The sequence below is a fragment of the Sinocyclocheilus grahami genome, unplaced genomic scaffold, assembly GCF_001515645.1.
Source record: "Sinocyclocheilus grahami isolate Dianchi unplaced genomic scaffold, SAMN03320097.WGS_v1.1 scaffold1439.1, whole genome shotgun sequence".
Taxonomy (NCBI): Eukaryota; Metazoa; Chordata; class Actinopteri; order Cypriniformes; family Cyprinidae; genus Sinocyclocheilus; species Sinocyclocheilus grahami.
Genome location: NW_015506618.1, coordinates 17,588 through 32,577, shown reverse-complemented (window position 1 = coordinate 32,577; position 14,990 = coordinate 17,588). Strand labels below are relative to the sequence as shown.

The following is a 14,990-nucleotide window of genomic DNA, read 5'->3' as shown; positions in this document are numbered from 1 at the left end:
AAATACTGTACATTATTGTATGACCTCTATGCCCCGCCTCTCTCAAACGCTTCGTTTTCTACAAAGTTAGTGTCCGTGACGTCACCCGTAGATTTCCGAAGAGCGCCATCTTGGCAGCGCATCACCGCATGTCACTCCTGGATAATCGAATCAGCTGGTTGCTGAAACCACGCCCACTTAGCTCGACGGTGGTGACAGCAGCGGCAATCCACCTGTCACTCAAGTGGCCACGCCCTTAATTATGCAGAACTTTAAAGCTTGATATAATTTAAACGGATGAGTTATAAAAAAATTCACCTCCCTCACAGTTGTCATGAAAAGCAAAATAAGCTATATAAACCAAAATTATTTTTTGAACCAGGCTGTAAACATGTTTTTTTCTGCTGTAAAGTTGGGCATTTTAACATGGCGAGTCTATGGGATTGACTCCCTTTTGCAGCCAGCCGCTAGCGGCCAGTTGACGAATTACAGTTTAAGTCACTTCCGTGTTGGCTTCACGAGAGAGAGCGGGAGGTTGCCGCTTGGTCCCAATGCACAACACCGCTGTAATCTGCGTCAAAGATGATCACTCTGATGTAAGCAAGCATGAATGAGAAGCGCATGGCGGAATTGGGGAAGGAGGGGCTTTTGAATGAAAGCGCACATTCACTGTTTGACAGCAGATGGTGCTGAACAGCAAAAATGCAGCAGTTACCCCAGAAACAAACAGCTGTGCTACTTTCAGTATGTTGTAAATAGAACGAGGCATCAGTTTACTATCGGGGATTTGTTGTGTTATGCCGTGCCGCATCCAGTGTAGTCAGTCAGCATCACTGATTATAATGGGTTCTATAGTATGTTGTCGCGTTGCGCTGCTCGCGTCCGGTGTAGACATGGTGAGAGCCACGCAGATGCACGTGAACACTGAATGCTGTTCACTTTCGTGTCTATTTGTGCCTGAAATGACATGCGCGCTAAATTGTCAAAATGCATGTCTCTGCAAGTATCCTTGTAAACTCGGTTGCTTCTGGCTTAGGTGGAGGTAAACAAGTGAGAAAGAAAATGGATGTGTAACAGTATATTTGTTCACAGCAGTTTAACGTTCATGAGGCTTTTTGTGTCATGAATGTTAATCAAACAACAAAACGGAGAAAAATCACTTTTGTAGCTCTAACATAGATTTATTAGATTTAATAATTTTATACAGTGAAGACTATTCAGTGTTATTTTACATTTAATTATTACATTTTTGTACTCGAATACTGTTATAATTAACTTAAAAATATTAAGCACCATTTATTTCATTTGTGTCTTTGTTCTATTATATTTATCTATGCATGTAATTTGTTTATTTTCTATGCTGTTTTACTCGCCTACAAAATCACCCCAGTCATTGATTATTTTTTCTTCCAAATAGAGCTATTCAAGTCATCTGGGGATTTTTTTTCATATCGCAATATATATTGTATAAAAACAAAATATCGCAATGTGAGCTTTTTTCCAATACCGTGCAGCCATAGGTCTATTTGCATAGCTTAAAGTCCACGTTTTAGAACAATGTCTTTAAGGTTTTCCCTATGCATAATTCACTTTCCAAACCAATTCCAGATTAACCTACACACTGTGCTGAAAATATAAAGACCAAATATCAATGTCATGCTGAATTTTGACACATGGATTCATACAGTGTATATACCTTAATAGATAAGGTTACATACATCGTAGGGCTGTCAGTTTAATGCGCTAATTAATTAGCTATGAAAAAATAACGCGATTTAAGATATTTTAACGCAGTTAACGCACTGACCCGCCCCCAGACCTGTACATCATCTTACATTTGACTGTTGACAAATATGATGCAGGCCAACAACTCCTTTAATGCAGTTATGCCCTAAAATTCAAGATATTGGTGCATAAATGCCTCTATATGAATTTCAGTCTCATTTAAATAATACGATATCACACGAGCAGCGAGAGCAATATCAGACAAGTGCTGATTTTGTCCCGAATATCATGAGTTTTAAACAGGGTTCGTATAAGGTGCTTAAAGTGCTTGAAGTACTTGAATTTTACTTTTTGAAATTTTAAGTCCTGGAAAACCCTTGAAAACAGCCATATTTATGAAAAGGTACTTGAAAAGTTATTGAATTTTTAAAAGGAAGTATATACGAAATTAGTGTTCATTTTTGTTTTCGATAAAAACAATCTTTTCATGCAAAATTAACAATGCTGCTCGTGTTAAAGGGGTCATATGTGTAACAACATAACATAATTGTCTATGCACAATCAGCTTGTAACACGCCAAAGAGAAAGGAAAACTTGAAATCGCATCATATGACCCCTTTAAATAAATACCATTTCTCCCGGCTTTCAGGATCGCTTGAGGTGAAAAGTGGTCTTGCGATATCAGTATAAAGTTGAGTTTGTGGTAAAACCTTTGATAGTGCTTGCATTATATCGTCCGGTCGTTTATAGCATGTGCTGTTTGTTTGGGTTTAATTTGGGAACGCATATGAAGTCTGATGCGCTTTGTGTTGCACTGTTATCATTTTCAAGCATGAAGCACGTCTCCATCTCAGCAGCTCCGTCGACAAACTCTTCTTCTGCATATGCTGTGAGTTTGGGTTGCTGAATGTTCATCTGGGAAAACGGATGAACTCACTAGATTTGTAATGTAAATCATTTACAAATCTATGCCAACGCAGGAAAATACATAAACATTTCTAAATATGCGATTTGTTGTACATTGCGATTTCAAAATTCGAAAAGTTGCTCTGAGTTTGCTTGTCCGCTTATTTGTAATGTTAACCCCCCTCTCCACAAAAGGTAGTGTTCATTTTAAAGGGGTCATAGAATGCCCATTTTCCACAAGTTGATATGATACTTTAGGGTCTTAATGAAAAGTCTGTAACAGTTTGGTTAAAAATTCTCAATGGTAGTGTAAAAAAACACCTTTTTTATCCTGTCAAAAACAGCTTTTTTCAGATTAAGCCCTTTTTGTAGCATTTTACTTTAAATGTTAATGAGCTCTGCTGACCGCGCCCCTCTCTTCCGAGCTGCTCTCAGAGAGACTTTACTTCAGCCGCATTCATCGTGAAACTTGCTAATTAGCACATTATTAGGAAAGGCGATTTGCAAAGATTCATTACAAAACATTATACTCGCTTCTTCTGTAGATGAGGCTGGATCATGAATGATTCGTGCGAACATAGATGCATTTATGTAGATCGGGGGCGCATTCCCTTCCGAAACAATGTAATCCACTGCGAGTTCAGCGGCTCAGATGTCGGGAGTAAATGACGACTGCTATGTTCATTATTACATCCAACAACAGAACACCTCAATCGCTTAGGAGTCATTCTTGTCTACATCTGCTCCGGCGGTGAAACAATGGCAGACTGATGACAGCTCACTCAGGGCGGGGCTAAGGTAAGACACCAGTCCAGTCTGTGCTGAAATGCTACTGTCAATTAAACTATCGTGGGAGGGGCCTGTTTTTGTGACATCACACAAACAGGCATCTGAGATCGGCTCGATTTGAGAAAGGGGAAAACATTTAACCAGATTAAAAAAACACTGGGTGAATTTTTGTCATTATAGGGTGGTTGTGTACACACACTGCCAACACACATTTCAGTTCAAGTAACTTGTAAAAGTGATTGTAGCATCCTATGACCCCTTTAAAGCTTAAGGGAGTTGCCATCTTGCTGATGTTCAATACAAGGCTTTTGAAGAACATTTATTTGTTCACCTCACAATCATTTATAGGTGTACTAAATTGCAAATCACATTCAGCTACATTTCTGGCCATATGAATAATAACGGCACCATATTGTTATTTTAGCTCATTTTGGGGCACTGAATAAAATTGAGCTGTTTTCCCCCCTCTACATTCTCACTATATCACTACATGGGCCATAGAAGGCTGGTGTATCAAATATATGTCAAAACAAATTTATTTTTTTTGTCTTTATCTTATATTATTTCAAGCTTTACATGGCTAATAACAAAATTAATATTTTATGACAAAAATAACCATAAACATAATTAAAAACTAATTTTGAAGAATATAAGTATTTTATAGCATGCAAAAGCCTATTTTCCTCAGCATGCAGGCGGTGTTGATAAACTGAACTGGTTAACAAAATTAATATTTTATGACAAAAATAACCATAAACATAATTATTAAGTATTTTATAGCATGCAAAAGCCTATTTTCCTCAGCATGCAGGCGGTGTTGATAAACTGGTTGATGGAAGAGTCACTCAGAGGCGCGTACATGCTCCTGTGTGCGTGTTAGAAAGAATGCAAGATCGATTTGAAGTGTTTTTTGGCTGAATGCTGAATGCTTCGTGCCATTAAAATAGGATTAACTTGTGTTGTTCTCTTTTTGCTTTAGACCTGAAAGAGAAAAGTGAAGAACTAAAGGAAGTGGAAGATAAAGATCAGTCTGAGAAACATGATTTTACTGGAGAAAGTTTTAGTTGCTCACAAACTAAACAGAATTCACAAAAGAGAGCTCAAAAGACAGGACAATTCATCTGCCAACAATGTGGAAAGAGTTTCACTAAAAAAGAAACCCTTAAAGTCCACATGAGAATTCACACCGGAGAGAAGCCTTACACCTGCCAACAGTGTGGAAAAAGTTTCATTAAAAGTGGAACACTTCAAAGGCACGTTAGAATTCACACTGGAGAGAAACCTTACACCTGCCAACAGTGTGGAAAGAGTTTTACTGAAAGAGGAAACTGTAATGTTCACATGAGAATTCACACCGGAGAGAAGCCTTACACCTGCAAACTGTGTGGAAATAGTTTCAATCGAAAAGGAAGCCTCGATAGCCACATGACAATTCATACTGGAGAGCAATCTTACACCTTAAACCTGTTTGTTTGGGTTTAATTTGGGAACGCATATGAAGTCTGATGCGCTTTGTGTTGCACTGTTATCATTTTCAAGCATGAAGCACGTCTCCATCTCAGCAGCTCCGTCGACAAACTCTTCTTCTGCATATGCTGTGAGTTTGGGTTGCTGAATGTTCATCTGGGAAAACGGATGCACTCACTAGATTTGTAATGTAAATCATTTACAAATCTATGCCAACACAGGAGAATACATAAACATATTTCTAAATACGCGATTTGTTGTACATTGCGATTTCAAAATTTTCAAAATTCAAAAAGTTGCTCTGAGTTTGCTTGTCCAAATATTAAAATTAAATGATTTAAACGCCATTGAATCACACTGTAAAATGAAACCTCACCAGGCCGTTGGCGCCCTCTGCAGGTATTTGTTATAATACATAATGTTCTTAAGTTGGTTATATATTCATATTGTATATAGGCATATTACATTATGTGTTTTAACAGTGTTGTTCAATAAAGCCATGTAATTACTTGGATTTGATACTTTATTTGAACCAATAATGATTGCCTTATCATTAGTTTGTATATAAAGATACAATTATTATTAAAAATATATTATCATATTAATGCCTGTTTTTCACTTGGGTCTATTTTTAATAATAAAAATGATCAGATTACTCAATTGTCAAAATAATCAGTAGATTACTTGATTACCAAAATAATTGTTAGTTATGGCAATAGATTAGTTAAAACATTTCAAAATACAACTGCATTGTTTTGCATTTTGTGATTAAAAGACAAATGTTTTGTAATTGAAAAATTCTTAAAAATATTATTAAAATATTCTCTCGTTCTAGTAAACCAAGTCTCTGTATTTTGTCACATCTCATAAGCTAAGTTTATTGTCCCACCCCTAGTTTCTACAAGCATGATATAGCTCATAATTTTCCAAGTGTATGATATAGCTTTCATTCTTCAGGTCAATCATGTATTCATAAAATAAAAGGAAAGCGTAACTGCCATAATATCCTTTTAAATGCTAAAGTGGCCACAGTCATTGCATGCTTTGCTTGTGCTGCACTTTATTTGTACCATTTTGTTTTATTAGTTTATGTATTATAATTTGAAAGATAATAACAATATTGTTTGATAAGTGAAATCTCTGACTTTAGTCCTTGAAAGCCAAAAAATGGTGCTTGAAAGTCCTGGAATTTTATTTTGCAGTTTCTGTATAAACCCTGTTTAAATGTGATTTTATGCAGTAGTTCAGTAAATAAGTTAATATTGTGTTATATTATAAACCCAATATTATGTGTTTTTGCTCAATTTAGCAGAAAGCATTACCTTTAAAGCCATAGCAGAATTGTTGCGTGTCTCCGAGCAACACAGCGATGTTTAGCTTCTGAATGAATCAGCCATTTGAACGAATCATTTCTTAATATTTTTATTATAAAACATTAAAGGGCTAGTTCAGTCAAGAAATTTAAATTCTGTCATAATTTACTCACCCTCATGTTGTTTCAAACCTTTCTTTTGTGGAATATAAAAGAAGGTATTTTGAAGTCTGTTGGTAACAAAGCTGTTTTGGCTATCAACTGCTTTCATTGTATGAACAAAAAATACTGCAATGTTTCTTAAATGATCTTTTATGTTCCATAGTTTACTTTAGGCTGTTGTATCCTAAATGTTTGTGTAAAAAATGTTGTTGAATCAAATCAAATATTTCTTTCTAAAGCTACAATTTGTAATGTCTACTTGATACTTTCTCATTTAACACAAAAATAGCTTTTAAATGATCTTTTGTGCATATTTTTACAGTCAAATTTATTTTGCGATTAATTAATCAACACATCATGTAATTAATTAGATTAAAAATTTAAATTGTCAGACAGCCCTAATGCATTGTTGTATCACACACAGCACTCATTAAGTATATACAGTTCTGTAAATTGATATGAAGAAGGTTTAGTTAATTTTGTGTCCATTTTGTGTGAACGCATGTGAAGGTGTGCCTTCAACCACAAAGAAAAACTGGTTTGGTCAGTCTGTGGTAGTCCACACCAAACCGATGGTTGAACGTTCGGCAGAATCAACAGGTTTAATCGGCGTCAGGGCCATCGGCGCGAGTGAGAACAACACCGTCAGCTTTTGTTGTCTCTAGTTCTTTGAACTCGCCTTGGTGTGTCCCGGCCTTTAGGTCTCAAAATGAAGGACTGTTATCAGTGAAAAAGCACATGGTGATTGGATCAATCTTTTATGAATGGAATGCTGAAATCCTCATTCCGCCCTTCCACAAATGATAAGCTTGAGGGAAAGCAAAGCAGTTCCTGCATGGGGGTTACTGTATGTTAATGTTAACCCCCCTCTCCACAAAAGGTAGTGTTCATTTTAAGGCTCAAGGGGCTTGCCATCTTGCTGATGTTCAATACAAGGCTTTTGAAGAACATTTATTTGTTCACCTCACAATCATTTATAGGTGTACTGAATTTACATTTACATTTAGACATTTAGCAGACGCTTTTATCCAAAGCGACTTACAATTGGGGGATACATAAAGCGATTCTTCTTAAAGAGGCAAACAGATACAGGAAGTGCTTGTAATACCAAGTTTTTAGACATTGTTCAAATAAGTACAAGCTAGAAAGAGAAGGAATAGATAAAGAGAGAATTTTTTTTTTTTTATATGATGATGATGATGAAGGCAAGTAACTTCGAAAGAGATGAGTTTTCAGCTGTCGCTTGAAAATGGTCAGGGATTCAGCATTAAGGATATGGGTGGGAAGATCGTTCCACCAGCCAGGAATGAAATTGCAAATCACATTCAGCTACATTTCTGCCCATATGAATAACTGCACCATATTGTTATTTTTGCTCATTTTGGGGCACTGAATAAAATTGAGCTGTTTTTCCCCCTCCACATTCTCACTATATCACTACATGGGCCATAGAAGCCTGGTGTATCAAGAAAGAGAAGTGCTCACTAACACAGATTTAGACAGATTTGTGAACAATATTTGAGAGAAATAGGCCTTTTGTGTACATAGAAAAAGTCTTAAATCTTTGAGTTCAGCTCATGAAAAATGGGGGCAAAAACAAAAGTGTTGCATTTATAATTTTGTTCAGTGTATATGTCAAAAAAAAAAACATGGGATTTTTTTTGTCTTATTATTTCAAGCTTTACATGGCTAATAACAAAATTAATATTTTATGACAAAAATAACCATAAATAAACATAACAGTAATTTTGAAGAATAGAAGTATTTTATAGCGTGCGAAAGCCTATTTTCCTCAGCATGCAGGCGGTGTTGATAAACTGAACTGGTTGATGGAAGAGTCACTCAGAGGCGCGTGCATGCTCCTGTGTGCGTGTTAGAAAGAATGCAAGATCGATTTGAAATGTTTTTTGGCTGAATGCCAAATGCTGAATGCTTTGTGCCATTAAAATAGGATTAACTTGTGTTGTTCTCTTTTTGCTTTAGACCTGAAAGAGAAAAGTGAAGAACTAAAGGAAGTGGAAGACAAAGATCAGTATGAGAAACATGATTTTACTGGAGAAAGTTTGTTTAGTTGCTCACAAACTAAACAGAATTCACAAAAGAGAGCTCAAAAGACAGGACATTTCATCTGCCAACAATGTGGAAAGAGTTTCACTAAAAAAGAAACCCTTAAAGTCCACATGAGAATTCACACCGGAGAGAAGCCTTACACCTGCCAACAGTGTGGAAAAAGTTTCATTAAAAGTGGAACACTTCAAAGGCACGTTAGAATTCACACTGGAGAGAAACCTTACACCTGCCAACAGTGTGGAAAGAGTTTTACTGATAGAGGAAACCATAATGTTCACATGAGAATTCACACCGGAGAGAAGCCTTACACCTGCAAACTGTGTGGAAATAATTTCAATCGAAAAGGAAGCCTCGATAGCCACATGAGAATTCATACTGGAGAGAAATCTTACACCTGCCAACAGTGTAGAAAGAGTTTTAGTCAAAAAGGAAACCTCAAAGTTCACATGAGTGTTCACACTGGAGAGAGCCTTTTCAACTGCCATCAATGTGGTAAAAGTTTCACTATAAAGGGAAACCTTGAAGTCCACATGAGAATTCACAATGGAGAAAAGCCGTTCATATGCCCGAAGTGTGGAAAGAGTTTCTGTCAAAAAGGAAACCTCAAAGGCCACATGAGTGTTCACACTGGTGAGAAATGTGAAGAACTAAATGAAATGGAAGACAAAGATCAGTCTGAGAAACATGATTTTACTGGAGAAAGTTTTAATTGCTCACAAACTGAACAGGCAACACAAAAGAGAGCTCAAAAGACAGGAGCTAGAAGTCATTTCATCTGCCAACAATGTGGAAAGAGTTTCACTAAAAAAGAAACCCTTAAAGTCCACATGAAAATTCACACCGGAGAGAAGTCTTACACCTGCCAACAGTGTGGAAAAAGTTTCATTGACAATGGAACCCTTCAAAGGCACATGAGAATTCACACTGGAGAGAAACCTTACACCTGCCAACAGTGTGGAAAGAGTTTTACTGATAGAGGAAACCGTAATGTTCACATGAGAATTCACACCGGAGAGAAGCCTTATACCTGCAAATGGTGTGGAAACTCTTTCATTCAAAAAGGATGCCTAGAGAGCCACATGAGAATTCACAATGGAGAAAAGCCGTACATATGCCCTAAGTGTGGAAAGAGTTTCTGTCAAAAAGGAAACCTCAAAGGCCACATGAGTGTTCACACTGGTGAGAAATGTGAAGAACTAAATTAAATGGAAGACAAAGATCAGTCTGAGAAACATGATTTTACTGGAGAAAGTTTTAGTTGCTCACAAACTGAACAGGCAACACAAAAGAGAGCTCAAAAGACAGGAGCTAGAAGTCATTTCATCTGCCAACAATGTGGAAAGAGTTTCACTAAAAAAGAAACCCTTAAAGTCCACATGAAAATTCACACCGGAGAGAAGCCTTACACCTGCCAACAGTGTGGAAAAAGTTTCATTGATAATGGAACCCTTCAAAGGCACATGGGAATTCACACTGGAGAGAAACCTTACACCTGCCAACAGTGTGGAAAGAGTTTTAGTCACAAAGGAAACCTCAAAGTCCACATGAGTGCTCACACTGGAGAGAGTCTTTTCAACTGCCAACAATGTGGTAAAAGTTTCACTATAAATGGAAACCGTGAAGTCCACATGAGAATTCACAATGGAGAAATGCCATTCATATGCCCGAAGTGTGGAGTTTTTGTCACAAAGGAAACCTCAAAGGCCACATGAGTGTTCACACTGTGGAAAATCTGGCTCAGACCAAGCAAATCTTGGGATTAACATTGAGAATTCACGGTGAAGAGACCCCTTTCATATGCCATCACTAAGTAAAGATTTAGTTCTAAAGAAAACTTAACAGATTTGGTGTAAACAGAAAATAAAAACACTGGAATAGTAAAAGCAGCCCCAGTACTCTTTATGTTACCTCCCTGACCCTAGACTGGGGTCGTAATAAATAACTTTATTCATTTAGCAGAACATTGTTTTCTAACATACTTACCTTTAGTAATTTCAGGGAATTTGCAAAAGGAATATAGTCATTTTTACCCTTTTGTTAAAGTGCCAACATTCAAGTTTGCATGCTTGTTTGGAATCATATGATACATGAGCTTACCTAATTTTGTGAGCTTACCTATTTTTTTTAAAGTTTTTGTTTAATCTTTTGGGCACACTAGGTGAAGACCATATTTTTATAATTATAAAGTTGTTTAGAAGGAAGAGAGTTGTTCCTTCTGTTGTTCAGCCTCTGTTAACCTTGTCTAATAGGTGCTCAAAATTCACTGTTTTTTGAGATACACAAATGTCCTCATAAGACAGTCGTGGCACCTTGGACAAAGACACTGCAGCTTGTGTGTCCCAAAATGAAGTGTGCGCTCTTCGAAGTGTAGGACTTCGAAGGCCACGCCTCCGAAGTGCACGAATGACCCTTCAAAGTGCATGAGACGCTCTGCGTTCGCAGGATTTCCTAATTCCGCCACCAGTTTTTCCCGATTGCCACTCCTGTCGCAGAGCAATGGTGCGAGAGAACAGCTGCCATCCTGACAGGGATAGTCATTGAAAAAAGTTTTGGGGCCAGCATTGCTCATATTTGTTTTTGTTTTATACTGTAATGGAGGAGATGGTGGCAATGTTTCACCCCCAGCGGCACCGAGTGATGTACCTCAGGCTTAGCCAAGAGCGTGGCCAGGTAAGTTACATTGTTTTGCTGCGTCCTTGCCGGATTACAACTTTAAATGCAGGCATTGCATTTGAACAGACTTAAATAATGTATTGATACATATGAAAAAATACAAAATACACACGTATATAGCGGTTCAAATGCTGACTGATATCTTACGAAGGTGCGATTTTATAATAGTTTATTGTTTTGACCATGGTGAACATATTTAGAAAGGTTTGCAACCATGATTTTAGGCAGTTAAATAACCATAAAAATAAAACTGTGAATAAATAAAAACAAATTGAGCACTGTTCATCTCAATGTTCAGTGGCAGCTGTGACAGCTGAACAGTGCTCCGTAGGGCCGGTCCAATCCTTTGGATGCAGGTTTTGATATGGGTTGCAGCTGTAGTTAGCAACAATTTGTTAATATTCTGAAAAGAAATGTTAGTTTAATTTTCAAAATGACCAGTGGTGGACTGTAGCGAAGCACATTCGTTAAGTATTCAGTACAAATGTGAAGTAGGTTACTGTGATGATTTGTTCTCACAGGACAGCAGCACTATAAAAATATGGTCTTTTGATGCATTGTTGTAGATTAAACTGCCCAACAGTATATGAAGTAGGCTATTTTAAATTTAACAACCTTAAACATATTCAGAAGTAAAATGCAACATACACAGTAGTGCAGCAGTAATATTAATGCAAAACCATCCTGACGAATTCTTTTTCAGAACAATACATACCTTCGCTTTTATTTTCCATACTTTATTACAGTATGCAAGATAATACTTTTTATGTTCACCCAGAAAGGAAAATTTGGTCATCATTTACTCACCCTCAAGTTGTTCCAAACCTGTGTACATTTCTTTGTTCTGCTGTACACAAAGGAAGATATTTGGAACAATGTTTGTAACCAAGCAGATCTGGCCCGCATTGACTACCATAGGAAAAAAAATACTATGGTTGTCAGTGGTGAGCAAAATGATGACTGAATTTAAATTTTTGGTTGAACTATCCCTTCAAGGTTTTAAATTTGACTAGTACATTCCATCAGTGTGGTATATTAGTAGTTACTAAAAAATAGTTTCCTAAAGTTTCTCAATATTTCTTCTACTGATTTCTTTGTCATAGCTCTAAACAATTTCCCTTTTCCTTCTTTCCCTAAATCAGACCAGACCCCTATACTGCAGGATAAAGCTGAATGTGCCAGTGCTGGACAGGTTTTTTTAATGACTGTGACACACGGCCTGATTTTCGGCTGAGCAGGGAGGCCCTGACATTGCGGCTGGATCTTCTGAGAAGTGAACGGCAACACGGTTGGGGTGCTACAATCGAGACCCTGGCGTTTCTTTTCTGGCTGGCGTGTGGTACATAATACATAGTGGTTTCCAGAGTGTTTGACGTGCCTCCTTCCACTGTCCACCGCATTGTCCACCAAGTTGCTGAGGAGGTGCTGGCCATTCACCACAAAGTGATTCACCTCCCGAAGACCCCAGAAGACCTGGAGGCCTTTTGCCGTGGGTTTGCAGGGCTGGCAAGACACAGAGCTTTTTTGAAATCTGCAGGAGCAATCGACGGTTGCCATGTCTGCATCAAGCCACCGAGCGGCCCTGATGGTCAGTGCTACAGGAACAGGAAACTGTTTCCATCTATTATCCTGCAGGCTGTTTGTGACCATCAGGGCCACTTCATTGACACCTACGTGGGCTGGCCTTGGTCAGTGCATGACGCACGATTGCTCCACCACAGCCCACTGTACAGGAGGTCAGTGTACCCTCCTCCAGGGCACTTTATCCTGGCAGACGGAGGTTACTCATGCCTCCAACACATACTCCCCCTCATCACTCCCTACAAGAGACCAGTACAAGGTGTGGGAGCCCAGCGCTTTAACGTCCATCATTCCAGGGCACGCTCCATTATAGAGCGTGCTTTTGGGATGATGAAGACCAGGTTCAGGGCCATCTTCCTGCAAGCACTGGAGGTGCACCACACCTTTGTACCTCACGTAAGTGAATTTAGTGACGTGAAGACATTTTTTAAATACTGTAAAGGAATAAACATTAATTTTTCTGAAGATGTACTTTTGTTCCCTTTTTTACCATTTCAGGTCATAACAGCCAGTGCCATCCTCCATAACATCTGCCTTGGGCTAGGTGACATCATGGCCCGGGAGGATGAGCATGAGGAGGATGTGGCAGAGGAGGAGCATGCTTTGGAGACAGTCAGTGGTTCTCCCTGGCGTGACCATCTGTCTGCAGAGATGTCTGCCCTGGAGGAGGTAACCACTGACCACATCTATTTGTAACGGGCAAGTAAGAGGCATTATAGTTTTACAATTCTAAGACAAAAATGTAATGGACCATAAAACTGTTTTGAACATAGAAATATTTGATAGTTTGATTTGAGTGTGCAAGTTAATTTAATTTATTCTTCCCTTTCTGAAAACATCTCAGTGATATGACAGCCGTCGATTGTGTCAGCCCTGCAAACCTGTTGGTAGACAATGCAGTGGACAGTGGAAATATGCACTCCAACATTCTGGAGACCATCCCAGATGATGTCCCACCAGCAGAGAGGCCTTACCAGGGTCTGTATTGTGGCAGCCCATCCAGGTCCAGCAGCTCCACCAGGGCCTCCCTGGTCAGCTGAATTGTCAGTGCACACAAAAATGTTTTGTTCTGTTTTATATTCTGTTAATTTAAAATTGTATGTTGTTTTTCTGAAGGTAAACCTAAGTTATGTTGTAGAACAATTTGTTTTAATGTGTAAAAAAAAATATTTACAGGACAAAAAAATAAACGTATAGAATATTGTGTTAAAATTACGGAGCTCCTAAAGGGACCTTTGCGAAAATAAAAAATACACAGACTTTCACGTGCTCATGAGAAACTTTTGCGTGCACACGAAAAATGTATCGGAAACTATCTCGTGCGCACGAGAAACGTATGGCGTGCACACGCCTTCGCAATTTCCGGTTTAGGCATTTTGCATTAGCATCATTACTAATGTGGGGGTGAGAGTTGTTTAGAACTTAATTTTTCGAAAGGTCGCAACATGGAAGAAGATTTGGTTGATTTTTTTGAGGTCACGAGATATTTCTCAATATTCAATTGAGAATATAAAAGAGGATAAGGTAAATTGTGTTACAGTTAGGCTATAATTAATCCATATGCATGCTTTCGTTGCCAATGTATTTATAGCTGACATTTCCTTTTAGATCAACATAAGTGTCATTGCAATTATGACTGAAGACGAACTTGCGAAATATATCGTTAGATATGGGGATCGTCTTTCAGTTAGAGCATTTCCAAAATCTTATTAACAGTAGAAGTTAAATCTTACTGTAGTCTTCAAATCTGGGTACTGTCTTACGTTTTAAAATCACAAAGGGAGTTTGGTCCCATCAGGCTAACGTGACAGTCACGACTCGTGCAGCTGTAAGCTTTTCTTTTGTTTTTCTCGCGATTTTTACAACACGCATTACATTACGTATTTCATGGCACACTCGTTTTATGCGTATTTGGCGCCACCTATTGTTGTGGATGTATTATTGACATGTCAAAGTCTAGACCCTGAATATAAGACAACCGCGTTTTTTCAGACGTATTTCCAAGAAAAAAACATCGTCTTATATTCGGGTCAATACAGTAGTTGTAAAAAGTGCTTTTAGTAATGAATAGAACAATTTGTTTTAATGTGTAAAAAAAAATATTTACAGGACAAAAAAATAAACGTATAGAATATTGTGTTAAAATTACGGAGCCCCTAAAGGGACCTTTGCGAAAATAAAAAATACACAGACTTTCACGTGCTCACGAGAAACTTTTGCGTGCACACGAAAAATGTATCGGAAACTATCTCGTGCGCACGAGAAACGTATGGCGTGCACACGCCTTCGCAATTTCCGGTTTAGGCATTTTGCATTAACATCATTA

General features: G+C 38.0%; 1 protein-coding gene across 1 annotated transcript; it reads left to right on the top strand.

Annotated features, from left to right (window-relative positions):
• The first annotated feature begins 8,196 nt into the window (after positions 1 to 8,196).
• Positions 8,197 to 10,253, top strand: LOC107570303 (gastrula zinc finger protein XlCGF57.1-like). Its single transcript, XM_016256523.1, has 2 exons — positions 8,197 to 8,204; positions 8,292 to 10,253. Exons 1-2 carry the CDS (start codon positions 8,197 to 8,199, stop codon positions 9,613 to 9,615), a joined length of 1,332 nt encoding a protein of 443 aa, XP_016112009.1. The 3' UTR covers positions 9,616 to 10,253.
• Positions 10,254 to 14,990: the final 4,737 nt, after the last annotated feature.